The following is an 11481-nucleotide window of genomic DNA, read 5'->3' on the forward strand; positions in this document are numbered from 1 at the left end:
AAGTAATAACTCAAGAGGTAAGTTGGAACTGAAAATAGTTAATAGGGTAAAAAAAGAACGAATTTATCGGTTCGGGGTATAAAGATGAGACTGAAAATAGTTCAGAGAGTATGGAAGGACAAAACGAATAGTTTATAGGGGCAAGCAAGTTCTGAAGCCAAAGATTTATTAGTAACTATTTGACTATCTGTTACACTCTTAATAAACTTACAATAGATGCTGAGATTGCTTGGGAGTTGGATTTTAAGATGTCCCGGACTACAAGTGAAAACAGACGAATAAGAAGTATCCCCCCCCCCCCCCCAAACCTCGAGAAGAAAAAAAAGCAATAATGTCATAATTTCTCAATCTTAAATAAGTATCTGGTCCCTATTTTATGACTTAAAATTGAACTGCATCCAAACGGCTAGCTTATACTGATTGCTGTTTGTTTTGATGATATAATTGAGAAATGATTCAAATCCATTCCATTTATGTGTTCAAATTACTCCCATTACTAGTACGTTGGGCTCAAGCATGAGCTAGAGTTAGGGGCTGTTTGGTTCTTTTTTTTGGGTGGTAAAAGTGGGGAAATCTGTCAAAAATGTCAGCTTTTTGACAGCTTTCCCCCAAAATCACCCCTTAAAAAGGTGATTTTGGGGGAAAGCTGCCAAAAAGCTGACATTTTTGGCAGCTTTCTTCTCTTTTACCACCCAAAAAAACCTATCCAAACAGCCCCTTAATGACAAAGGTACAAATGGACTCGGGCCTAGAAACAACTAAAAAGGCCCAGTTTTTGTAGCTCGAAATATTTTGAGTTAGAGTTGGAATCAACATTTTAGTACACTTAAAATATTTTTACGCATTCATGACACAGCTGAAAAAAGATGATTATACTTTCTAATGGAGAATAATTGTATTGCTATGGACCCCCTTCTTTATCTACAAACCTATAGTTTTTTCGTATTCAAGTTAGTGGCAAACTACATTATTATTCGTGTAGCTTTCTTGGGCCGAGAAAGAGCCTCAGTGTCCACTAATGTTGGGCTTCAAACCCCTGTATAACTAAAAGATAAGGAGAGAGACAATTTAATTTTGGTCCCACTATAATTTAATTTGCCTGTCGGTGGCCGCAGAGCGCTTATTAGAGAGTTCACATTTAATTGTGAATGGTTCCCTGAAATATGCGAGCTGTTATTCACCAAATTCATAATAATTTATTTAGTTAACTTACTTATCAAGACCAATTATAACTAGACTAACACTAATCTGATTTAGCTTGCAAATTGCCAAGCTCATACTTGTAGTTTTAAGACGAACTTTAAAAAAAAAAAACTACTAGGTATAATTCCCCATCGTTTCAGTAAAAAGTTAGCTGGTTTAAAGTTAGGTCGCACTCCTCAAAGAAGTTAATTAAACATTAAAAAAAAAGGTCTAATAAAGTTTCCACCATATTCTCACTTTATCAGAATTTTCCTGCTCATCAGTCTTCACTTCTCCGCTCTCTGTCTTCTCACTGTAAACTTCTGTTCTAAAAAAAGAGATCAATCAGATCTATCCATCAATCAAATAAGAAAAAAATATAGCAGTAGAGATCAAAGAAAGTGATGACGAGTAGGCGCGCAGACTCTGGTGCTTGTCTGAGATGCTGCCTCGTGATCTTTGCAGTGGCCTCAGCTCTCTGCGTCTCTGGCCCAGCTCTCTACTGGAGATACAAGAAAGGGTTCGGACATAACAGCAAGATTTCTTCATCTTCTTCTTGCGCCCCTTGCATCTGCGATTGCCCTCCTCCTCTCTCCCTCCAGAAGATTGCTCCTGGTAAATTTTACCTTTTCTTGGCCTCTTTTTTCTTGTTGATTCAGCGATTAGATGTAGATCTGAGTCTTTTGAGAGGTACCCATTTTGTGATTTTTTTTTTGGGGGGGCTTGGAATTCGGTTTTTGTTGTGATTGACGAGAAACCCATTATTGGATACGAGGTTATGAGTGGATTTGAGAGAACCCCATTATTGAGTTTTTTTATTTATATTGAATCGATCTGTTTTTAAATTAGATCTTGGAGAACCTGATATGGGTTCTTTTGTTGAGATTGGGGGCTTTGTTTGCTGGCATGGTCCTTATGAAGTACCCTTCTGAATAATTATTGCCTTGTAATGGATAGAAAAATAATGAGAAACCATTTTGGTATTTGACCTTGAATAAAATTGGGGTTTCCGTTTCAGTGGGTTTTGCACTTTGATTCTTTGTTTCTATTATGACTAGAACTTATTAGGATACACGCCAACAAGAACGTGGAATCACAGAATAAAATTAAAATTAGCAGACAAATTCAAACACAGTACTCACAGATATAATAATGTGGTTCACTCTTTCAGAGCTAGTCCACGGTGCAACGACGACGCCTAATTTTTTTATATTCCTTTCCGATGTTGCAAAAAAAAGATCAAAGAGAAAACCCTCTCTTGATCAAAATACTCTCCAAAAATTGTCATACTCTCTCTCTATGTTTTCTCTCTTACTCTTTTGTATTCTCTTACTCTTTTGTATGAGTAATTATTTGTGGGATGAATTTTTTCTTAAAAATTTTGGGCCTATTTATAGTGTTTGGGAAAACACTATACACTAATAAAATAATATTATTTTCATGTGTACTTTTTCCTTTTCAAACTCTACGGCCACTTTTGATGGAATTAATTTAGGTGGGGCCTGCCACTTTTCTTTTATTCAATATTTACGGTTTGACAATCTCTCACTTGAAGATTTGATTGAATATCAATCATATCTTCACATCAATCATGATTACATCATCCGGATGTCTTGTATCTTTGACGTCTTACACGATCCTTAACATTCTTAACGGAGGCCATATGAGGCTGCACACAGCCTCACCTTCTCAAGCAGAATTGACTTGGTCAACATATCGACTGGATTGTACCTCGTATCAATCTTCACAAGTTTGAACTCGTTCTTGCTTTGCCATCTCCGTATGACATGATGCTTCACGTCAACATGCTTGGTTCGAGCATGAAATGCGTCGTTCTCTGACAAGTGAATAACACTCTGACTGTCGCGGTGGATGAAGTATTTCTCAAAACTTACCCCAAGCTCGAAAAGAAAAGTTTTCATCCATAGCAGCTCCTTTGTTGCCTCTGCTGCAAACACGTACTCGGTTTCGGTTGTCGACATAGTCACAGTATCCTGTAACCTGTAACTTGGATCTCCAACTTATCGTTCCACCACCCAAGATAAAGATATTGCCGCTCGTGCTCCTTCTTGAGTCTATGTCCCCGGCGTAGTCTGCATCACAAAAACCCTCTAGCTGTAAATCCGCCCTGCCATACTCAGGATAACGATCCTACGAGCATCTCAAGTAGTGTAGAAGCCACTTGACCGCGTCCTAGTGGTGCTTTCCCGATTGCTCATGAATGGTGAGAATATATGATTGATACTCAATCAAATCTTCAAGTGGGAGATTGTCAAGCCGTAAATATTGAATAAAAAAATAACGGGCCCCACCTAAATTAATTCCACCAAAAGCGGTTGCAAAGTTTAAAAAGGGAAAAGTGCACGGTAAAATAATTATTTTATTAGTGTATAGTATTTTTTCCAAACACTATAAATAGGCCCAAAACCCTTAAAAATTCTATCTTAGAAACAACTCTTCATATAGAAGAGTAAGAGAGAAAACATAAAGAGAGTTTGTGAAAATTCTTAGAGAGTATCTTGATCAAGAGGGTTTTCTCTTTGTTCTTTTCTTTGTAACCTCAGAAAGGAATATAAAAAATTGAGCGTTGTCGTTGCACCGTGAAGTAGCTCTGAAAAAATAAACCACGTTATATCTGTGAGTATTGTATTTAAATTTGTCTGCTGATTTTATTCTATGATTTCGCGTTCTTGTTGGCGTGTATCCTAACAACTGGTATCAGAGCTAGACTTAAAGTACGTATATCTGCTTATCATATGCTCTGTGACTGCTACTAAAAGTGGATCCTCCACATCAAAAAATAAGTTAGATTATCATTTACTCTTTAAAGGCACTGGACACTATTCACGAGTATGGTACTATTCATAACTACTATTATTATTAACAAATACTGTTCGAGAAAAGACGAAATCTTTCGCCATGGAATCTACAGTTGAAGACAATAGGTTTCAGATTAAGAAGTTCGGCGGTCAAAATTTCAGGTATTAGAGGATGCAAATAGAAGACTATTTATAGCAGAAAGATTTCTTCCTACCTCTCCAAGGAGTGGAGGGGAAACCTGAGAAAATGGACGACGATAAGTGAAAGGTGCTCGATCGTAAAGCATTTGTCACCATCAGGCTCAACCTTCACCAGCATGTGATTTACAACGTCTCGCATGTGATCACCACCAAGGAGTTGATGGAGGCCTTGGAGGCGCTGTATGAGAAGTCTGCTTCAAATAAGGTGTATCTGATGAAGAAGCTATTCAATCTAAAGATGCATCAAGGAGCTCGCATGGCGGACTCTTGAACGAATTTCATGTTGTGGTACAACAGCTTGCTACAGTGGATCTCAAGTTCGACAATGACATCTAAGTTCTTCTGCTACTTTCTTGTCTACCAGATTCGTGGGAGAATTTGGTAATGACGGTGAGCAACGCTAATGGCAATGACAAGATGATGCTCGACACGGTGATTGAGGCAATTTTAGAAGAAGAATCTCACTGCAAAGTTTCAGGAGCTGAGGCCTTTAGCGGTGGGAGTGCTCTGCATGTCGAGACACGAGGGCGTGTGCAGAAGAAGGTAGGGGACGACGAGGCCAATCAAAGTCCAGAGGGAAGTCTAAAAGGCCAGACCTGAATAATTACGATGAAGGAAAGTGTTTTAGATGTGGAAAGAATGGCCATTTTGCACGGGATTGCAGAGCTTCTGTTCCAGCATGAGCAGGGGATGATCAGGCTGACGATGCAGCCAATCTCATGCGCGAGACGGACTAGGATGCGCTTTTCCTATCTCTTGAAGACAAGAACGATACATGGGCCATTGACTCTGACACATCTTTCCATGCGACCTCACAACAAAAGTTGCTTTCATCGTTCGTGAAGAAGGACTTAGGGGCGGTCTATCTTGACGGTGATCAACCTTGCAAGGTATCTGGGAAGGGAAATTGTACCCTCAAGATGGAGGGCGGGACCACATTGACGCTGAACGACGTTCAACATGTACCGGATCTCAGGCGGAATCTTATATCAGTCGGGCAACTGACTGACTCCGATTGCAGAGTATCCTTCGAGCAGTGAAGCTAAAATGTGTCCAATGGTGCCCTAGTGGTAGCACACGGCAAACACAAGGGGTCTCTCTACATCGTCAATAGGAAGATCGCCCGCTTGTTTGTCGCAGGACAAGCATCATCATCATCCGTCAACTGTATGACTTGGTATCAACGACTTGGCCACATGAGCGAGAAGGGGATGCAGATTATGGCCACGAGAGAGAGGCTTTCGGGTCTGAACAAGATGGATCTGACTTTCTGTAAAGACTGCATCATAGGCAAAGAGAACAACAAGACTAGGCCGGTTCTAAAACTGCAAAAATTAAAGTTGGTGCACGTCGACGTGTGGAGACTTGCGCAAGTCTCATCTGTTGGTAACAGAATTAGTCTTTTAGCACATGCCAAACACGGTCTTTCTGCCAATTTGCGAAGCTGCTCTCATTTTCAGTCTTCCATTTTCAAAATGAATCTTCAAATGCAATAGACATGCATAAATTGAAATACTTATTGTTAAGTATATATATAATTTATATTTTATTTATATGGTTAGAACTTTGTATCTTATGAACTAAATAATATATATTTAATGGTTAATTTGTTGAACATTTGACTAAATGTTCAACAAATTGAAATAATTTGTAGTTTATTTTATTAATATTATTTTTATCTAAATCAATTATTTTTAAAATAGTTAATTATTAATTTCAAAAAAAAAATACAAAATTTATAGTCTTAGGAATGCACATATTTCAGCATACAATATTATACCATAATAAATTATCTAATCTATCACTAACTTTGCGTAAAATTTACTACAATGCAAACTTTTATAGAAACCCGTAAAATTCACACTTATACACAAAATTGTAGTAAAATTCTTCTTCTCAAAATTTATGGTTTAAATATTTCACACTTATACAATAATTTCCTACCTACCAAGGCTTATTTAAAATCTCACCCTTTTCCTTATATAACACTCAATTGCAGTAGAAAGTATAGACTAAAAAAATCGGGTTCAAATTCCATATAAATAGTAAGTTTTTATTTCATTAGATTTATTATGAAATTTCTTGTATTTTTTGTAATATTTATAAGAACCTTCATAATTAATCTAATAAAATAGTAAGCTTTTATAAGAATCTTACAATAAGAATATTCTTATAAATTTTTTAGAAATAATTAAAACAAATATTTTGAGAAGAACAAGCTTATTATGAAGATTCTTATTATAAAGTAAGTTTTTCATATTTTATCTATAAAAAATTAATATTTTATTAGATTTATCATGAAGATTCTTATAAATATTACAAAAAATATAAGAATCATCATAATAAATCTAGTAAAATAAAAACTTACTATTTATATGGAATTTGAACCCAAAATTTTTGGTGAAGACTTTCTACCACAATTGAGTGTAATATAGGGAAAGGAATGAGATTTTAAGTAAGTGTTGGCATGTAGGAAATTATTATTTAATTTGGTGGTAGGTGGGCTATTTTTTAAGGATATAAATTGGTAGGTATGGTGGGGAATATTATTTAATTTGTGGTAGGTTAGGATTTTTTTATGATAAGTTTTTACAATTTTTGAAATCTTAAGTTATATATTATAAATCTCATTTATGTAGATAAAATATCTTAATATATTAGGGAAATTTTTTCAATTTTTTAGAAATAATTAAAACAAATATTTTGAAAAGAACAAGCTTATTACAATTTTTTGTATAAATTTGAATTTTTCTGGAATTTAACATATTTATCATATTACATAATTTTTTTAAAATTGTAACTAAATATATAAACAAAATTTATGTTCCTATACTATAAAATAAAAAATATTTCTTTTTAAAATGATTTTGAAACCAAAATATATATGAATCAATAAATATACAATAAGATATATATTGCAAAAAAAAACGAATCTTCATAATGAAAAAAATAAAATCATAACTTACTATTTGGATAGATTTTAAGACCAAAAAATTAAAGGAAAATTCTTATTTCAATGATGTGTATAAGTGGGAAATGAATGAGTTCTTATAGAAGTTTTGGTAGGTAGGAAATTATTATTTAATTTGGTGGTAGGTAGGAGAATTTTTTATGATATAATGTGGTAGATATAGTATGGAATATTTGTTTAATTTGGTGGTAGTTAGGGAATTTTTTATGATTATTTTTATCATAATTTTTTCAATTTTGTAATTAAATATTATAAACCTCATTCATATAGATAATTTTTTTAATGTAAATTAGGAACGAAATATTATAGTTTTTGAAGAAATATTTAAACCATAAATTTTGAGAAGAATCTTACTACAATTTTGTGTATAAGTGTGAATTTTATAGGTTTCTATAAAAGTTTGCATTGTAGGGAATTATACAAGTTAGTGATAGGTCAGATAATTTATTATGATATAATATTGTAGGTATGATGATATATATGTATTCCTAAGACTACAAATTTTTATTTTTTTTGGAATTAACTATTTTAAAAATAATTAATTTTGATAAATAATATAAACAAAATAAACTACAAAGTATTTCAATTTGTAAAATATTTAGTCAAATGTTCAACAAATTAACAATTAGATATATATTTTAGTTCATATTATATAAAGTTCTAACCGTATAAATAGAACACAAATTATATATATACTTGATAATCAGTATTTCAATTTATGCATGTCTATTGCATTTGAAGATTCTTTTCATAAACAGAAGACGAGAGCAGCTTTGCAAACTGGAGGAAAGACGGTGCTTAGCAGGGACTAAATGACTAGTTTATGATTAAATAGCTAATAATTATGAAGATGAATGGATGAACGGCTGAGATTGATGAAAGTGGCAGAAGAATGTGAGAATAGAATTGCTGACGTGGCAATCACTGGGAGGGTTTGAGGAGGAGGGTTTGCCTTAAGGTATACATATGGTAAATGATAAAGGATAAGCCATACTGGCAACTGGGTTTATAGGATCAATGAGGCAACGACTGGTTTCTTTTTTCTCTCTTTTTTTTCTTCTTTTTTGGGTGCTTATTTTTCATGAAAAAGAACAAGTACGGAGTTGGAAGTAAATTCAATGGAAATAATTTCTTTTTTTTTCCGCTTAATGTTAGGATCCCTGTTTGTTAATTGTGTATCAGGCTCAGGTTAGACTTAGATTTGGGTTAATTGTCAGATTAGATTTGCTGTGCAGAAGATACCTACTGAGATTAAGGAAAACAGTTATTATTGATTGAGTTTAGTTCCTTTATAACATGAAATAAATATGCTGAAGTTGGCTGCATATGTTATATAGATTAGTCATGAGCATATGCAAATTAAGAGCAGTAGAAACGTAGCTGAAGTGACCATGATCATGAAACTGAAAACTTTATATAAGTACATTTTTTGTTGTTTCTTCACAGACCCTTCTGAATTGTAGTTCCATATGACTAGTTTCATGCTTCCTAAATTCTTTTAAATGCAGCGAAATGTACCTTTTGATAAAAGTGAGACAATGTATTCATTATGGTTATAATGAAAATGCCAATTGAGCGTAGTAATATGATGGCCGTCATGATTGAATATGATGTCCTGTATTGTTTATTGGGTTAAGTGCAAATAAAACCCCCTGTGCTATCACCAAATTTCGGTCCCCTTGGATTCTCAACTCCATTACTTCTTCATTTAGATTAGTTATATGTAATGACCCTATGCAAGTCTGTAGTAGGGAAATCAGTTTTAGGAAGTTCATGTGTTTCACTTTATGAACCCAATCTTAACATGAAACTAACAGAGTTGAGAATCCAGGGGGGCTATCTGCAACAATAGAAGTATAGGGGATATGTCCGCAATTTGGTGATAATACAGGGGTTTTCCCCGCATTTAGCCATAGTTTCTTTGTTGGTTATTTTAGTTGTATAGATTCATATTCATTTGTGCAGATCGGATATGTCGTTTACTTTTGTCTAGACATATCAGAATATACCTTGTGGTCACAGTATTATGTTTACGGACACTGATTTTTTTTCTGCTTGTGTACTTGCAGGACTTCTCAATCTTTCAGTTACAGGTATGAACTAATCCAAAGAGTTTCCTTTCTAAAGTGTAGACAGTGTAATGTACAGTGTATATCTTTTTCATTAACTTCTACTACTAATGTGGTGTTTATTAAGAAATTGCAACTTTCATCCGTGCTATTTTGTGTCATAACTCCATAGTCATTGCCCTTAATATAGCACATCAGGAAAAGACCTTTCAGGCTTAAGCATATTTAGCTCTGGTTTTAAGAATAAGTATGAAACTGCTAGATGCATTAAGAGCTTGACCTTGTTGATCATCTCAGGATGATCCCTTTTGTTAAATATTTTTGCAGTCACATTTTCCAAGAGAAGGTTCTGAACTTCCTGGTGCAAGCTTGGACTTATACCATAGAATTATCATGAAAATTATTCCATCTACTGTCAGTCATTCTTTGCTGTATATTCTAAATTAAGGATAAATTTCAATATCCCATCAATCTCTTTCTGATCCTTTATTCTAAGTCCTATCCAGGTTGATTAGTCCTACTCCTCATCTTAGCAGTATAATCGTGTAGTATTCATCTGCAGAGGTTTAAAGGACCGTAATGGTTTAGTAATAACCATGACGATCTGAGCACTCCAATTTCATTAGTATACTGCTTCTTGGTAAAATTCTGAAAAGATCATCTTAAATATAAACAAATACAATTTCAACCCCTAGTAAAGGACCTTTCGATTGTCTGTTCGATCAAACAATTTATACTATGGAACGAAAATAGCATTCCTAATCTCCCATTTTGCTTCTTTGTTATCTCAAATTCTGATAAATCATCATAAATGTAAACAAATACTACTACGCCTAGTAAAGGATCTTTAAGTTGCACGTTGACACAAGTTATACTAAATAATGAATAAATTGTATGCCTGATCTCCCATTTGATAGTTGCTCCTTCTAAGAACAATGTAAGTTTCTTCTTTGTTAACTAAGTTCTGACAGCCCATCATGAACATGATCCAATTTTATTTAATACCCTAGTAAAGGACCTTTAATTTACTCCTCGATCAATTTAACTTAGCTAAGGAATGAATAAATATCATGCTTAGTCTCTCATTTGATAATTTTACACTTTTCATCTTGAAATTAACTTTTTGGATTTTTTTGTGTTACATCCATTGTGGCTAGCAGGATGACCTAACTACTAATCTATCAGGATGACCTTACTACTAATCTATCTCTTGGTAGCTCTTTAGCAAAATAAGCTGCAGCCTCAAATTAATTTTCTCCATTTTGTTTACTTTAAAATGTACCGCAGTAACAGATATATTTTCCTTGGCTCCTATATTCTTATTACTGATATTTTTGATACATGTTAGATTGTGGGAAGCATGATCCGGAACTGAACAAGGAGATGGAAAAGCAATTTGTCGATCTTCTCACAGAGGAGCTCAAGCTTCAAGAAGCCGTATCAGAGGAGCACAGTCATCACATGAACGTTACCCTTGTTGAAGCGAAAAGAGTGGCTTCTCAGTATCAGAAAGAGGCCGAGAAGTGTAATGCAGCCACAGAGACATGCGAGGAGGCCAGAGAGCGGGCTGAGGCAGCCCTAACCAAGGAGAGGAGGATCACTTACATCTGGGAGCAAAGGGCTCGTCGAAGTGGTTGGCAAGATGACTAGTACTTTCCGTTTTCAACATTATATCCTCATACTGTCAACTTAGACCTTTACTAGAATTTTTCCTAGCATATTGTCATGAAATTGATGTATGTAATTTGCTCTTGGGGGAAAGTCCTGGCCAAAATGTATCGTAGTTTATTTTTTAGCTGAGCATCTGCGTACAAGCTTGATTATTTGCTTAAATTGGCTTCTAGCTGATTAACATTGTTGCCCCCATAATGCACTTAAGTGTCTAGCTTGGATGCTTCAAGATTGTATTATGTGGTGTGAATCGGCTGCTTGTCTTATGACGTAAAGGTGAGAATCCGTGTTATTTACTTGTCAAACTTGTGAATTTATAAGGTTTAGTTCAACAATTAAGAATATATGTGATTGAGCTTGACCTAGTTCATTCGGATTCAGGATGTAAAGACTAAATTTTCGGAGAAATAGGGGGGTAAACTACAAGTGACAAAAGCATAAGGCCTACCTACGTAGGTAGCAAAGTTGTGATAACTGCCTCCTTTCATCAGCTTGGATGAAATATAAAAAATCATTATAGTTACATTGATAAACATCAGGGATGAAGAACAAAGAACTAAAAAGGTCG

General features: G+C 34.6%; 1 protein-coding gene across 1 annotated transcript; it reads left to right on the forward strand.

The window, feature by feature from the left end:
• LOC109820553 lies at nucleotides 1432-11196 on the forward strand. Its single transcript, XM_020386713.1, has 3 exons — nucleotides 1432-1797; nucleotides 9243-9266; nucleotides 10591-11196. The coding sequence occupies exons 1-3, from the start codon at nucleotides 1587-1589 to the stop codon at nucleotides 10890-10892; spliced, it is 537 nt and encodes a 178-aa protein (XP_020242302.1). The 5' UTR covers nucleotides 1432-1586; the 3' UTR covers nucleotides 10893-11196.

This window comes from Asparagus officinalis, chromosome 8, assembly GCF_001876935.1.
Source record: "Asparagus officinalis chromosome 8, Aspof.V1, whole genome shotgun sequence".
Classification (NCBI taxonomy): domain Eukaryota; kingdom Viridiplantae; phylum Streptophyta; class Magnoliopsida; order Asparagales; family Asparagaceae; genus Asparagus; species Asparagus officinalis.

Coding starts and splice junctions, on each gene's coding strand:
- LOC109820553 (XM_020386713.1), top strand. CDS start 1,587: ATGACGAGTAGGCGCGCAGACTCTGGTGCTTGTCTGAGATGCTGCCTC. Junction 1,798..9,242: donor CCTCCAGAAGATTGCTCCTG/GTAAATTTTACC, acceptor GTGTACTTGCAG/GACTTCTCAATCTTTCAGTT. Junction 9,267..10,590: donor TCTCAATCTTTCAGTTACAG/GTATGAACTAAT, acceptor GATACATGTTAG/ATTGTGGGAAGCATGATCCG.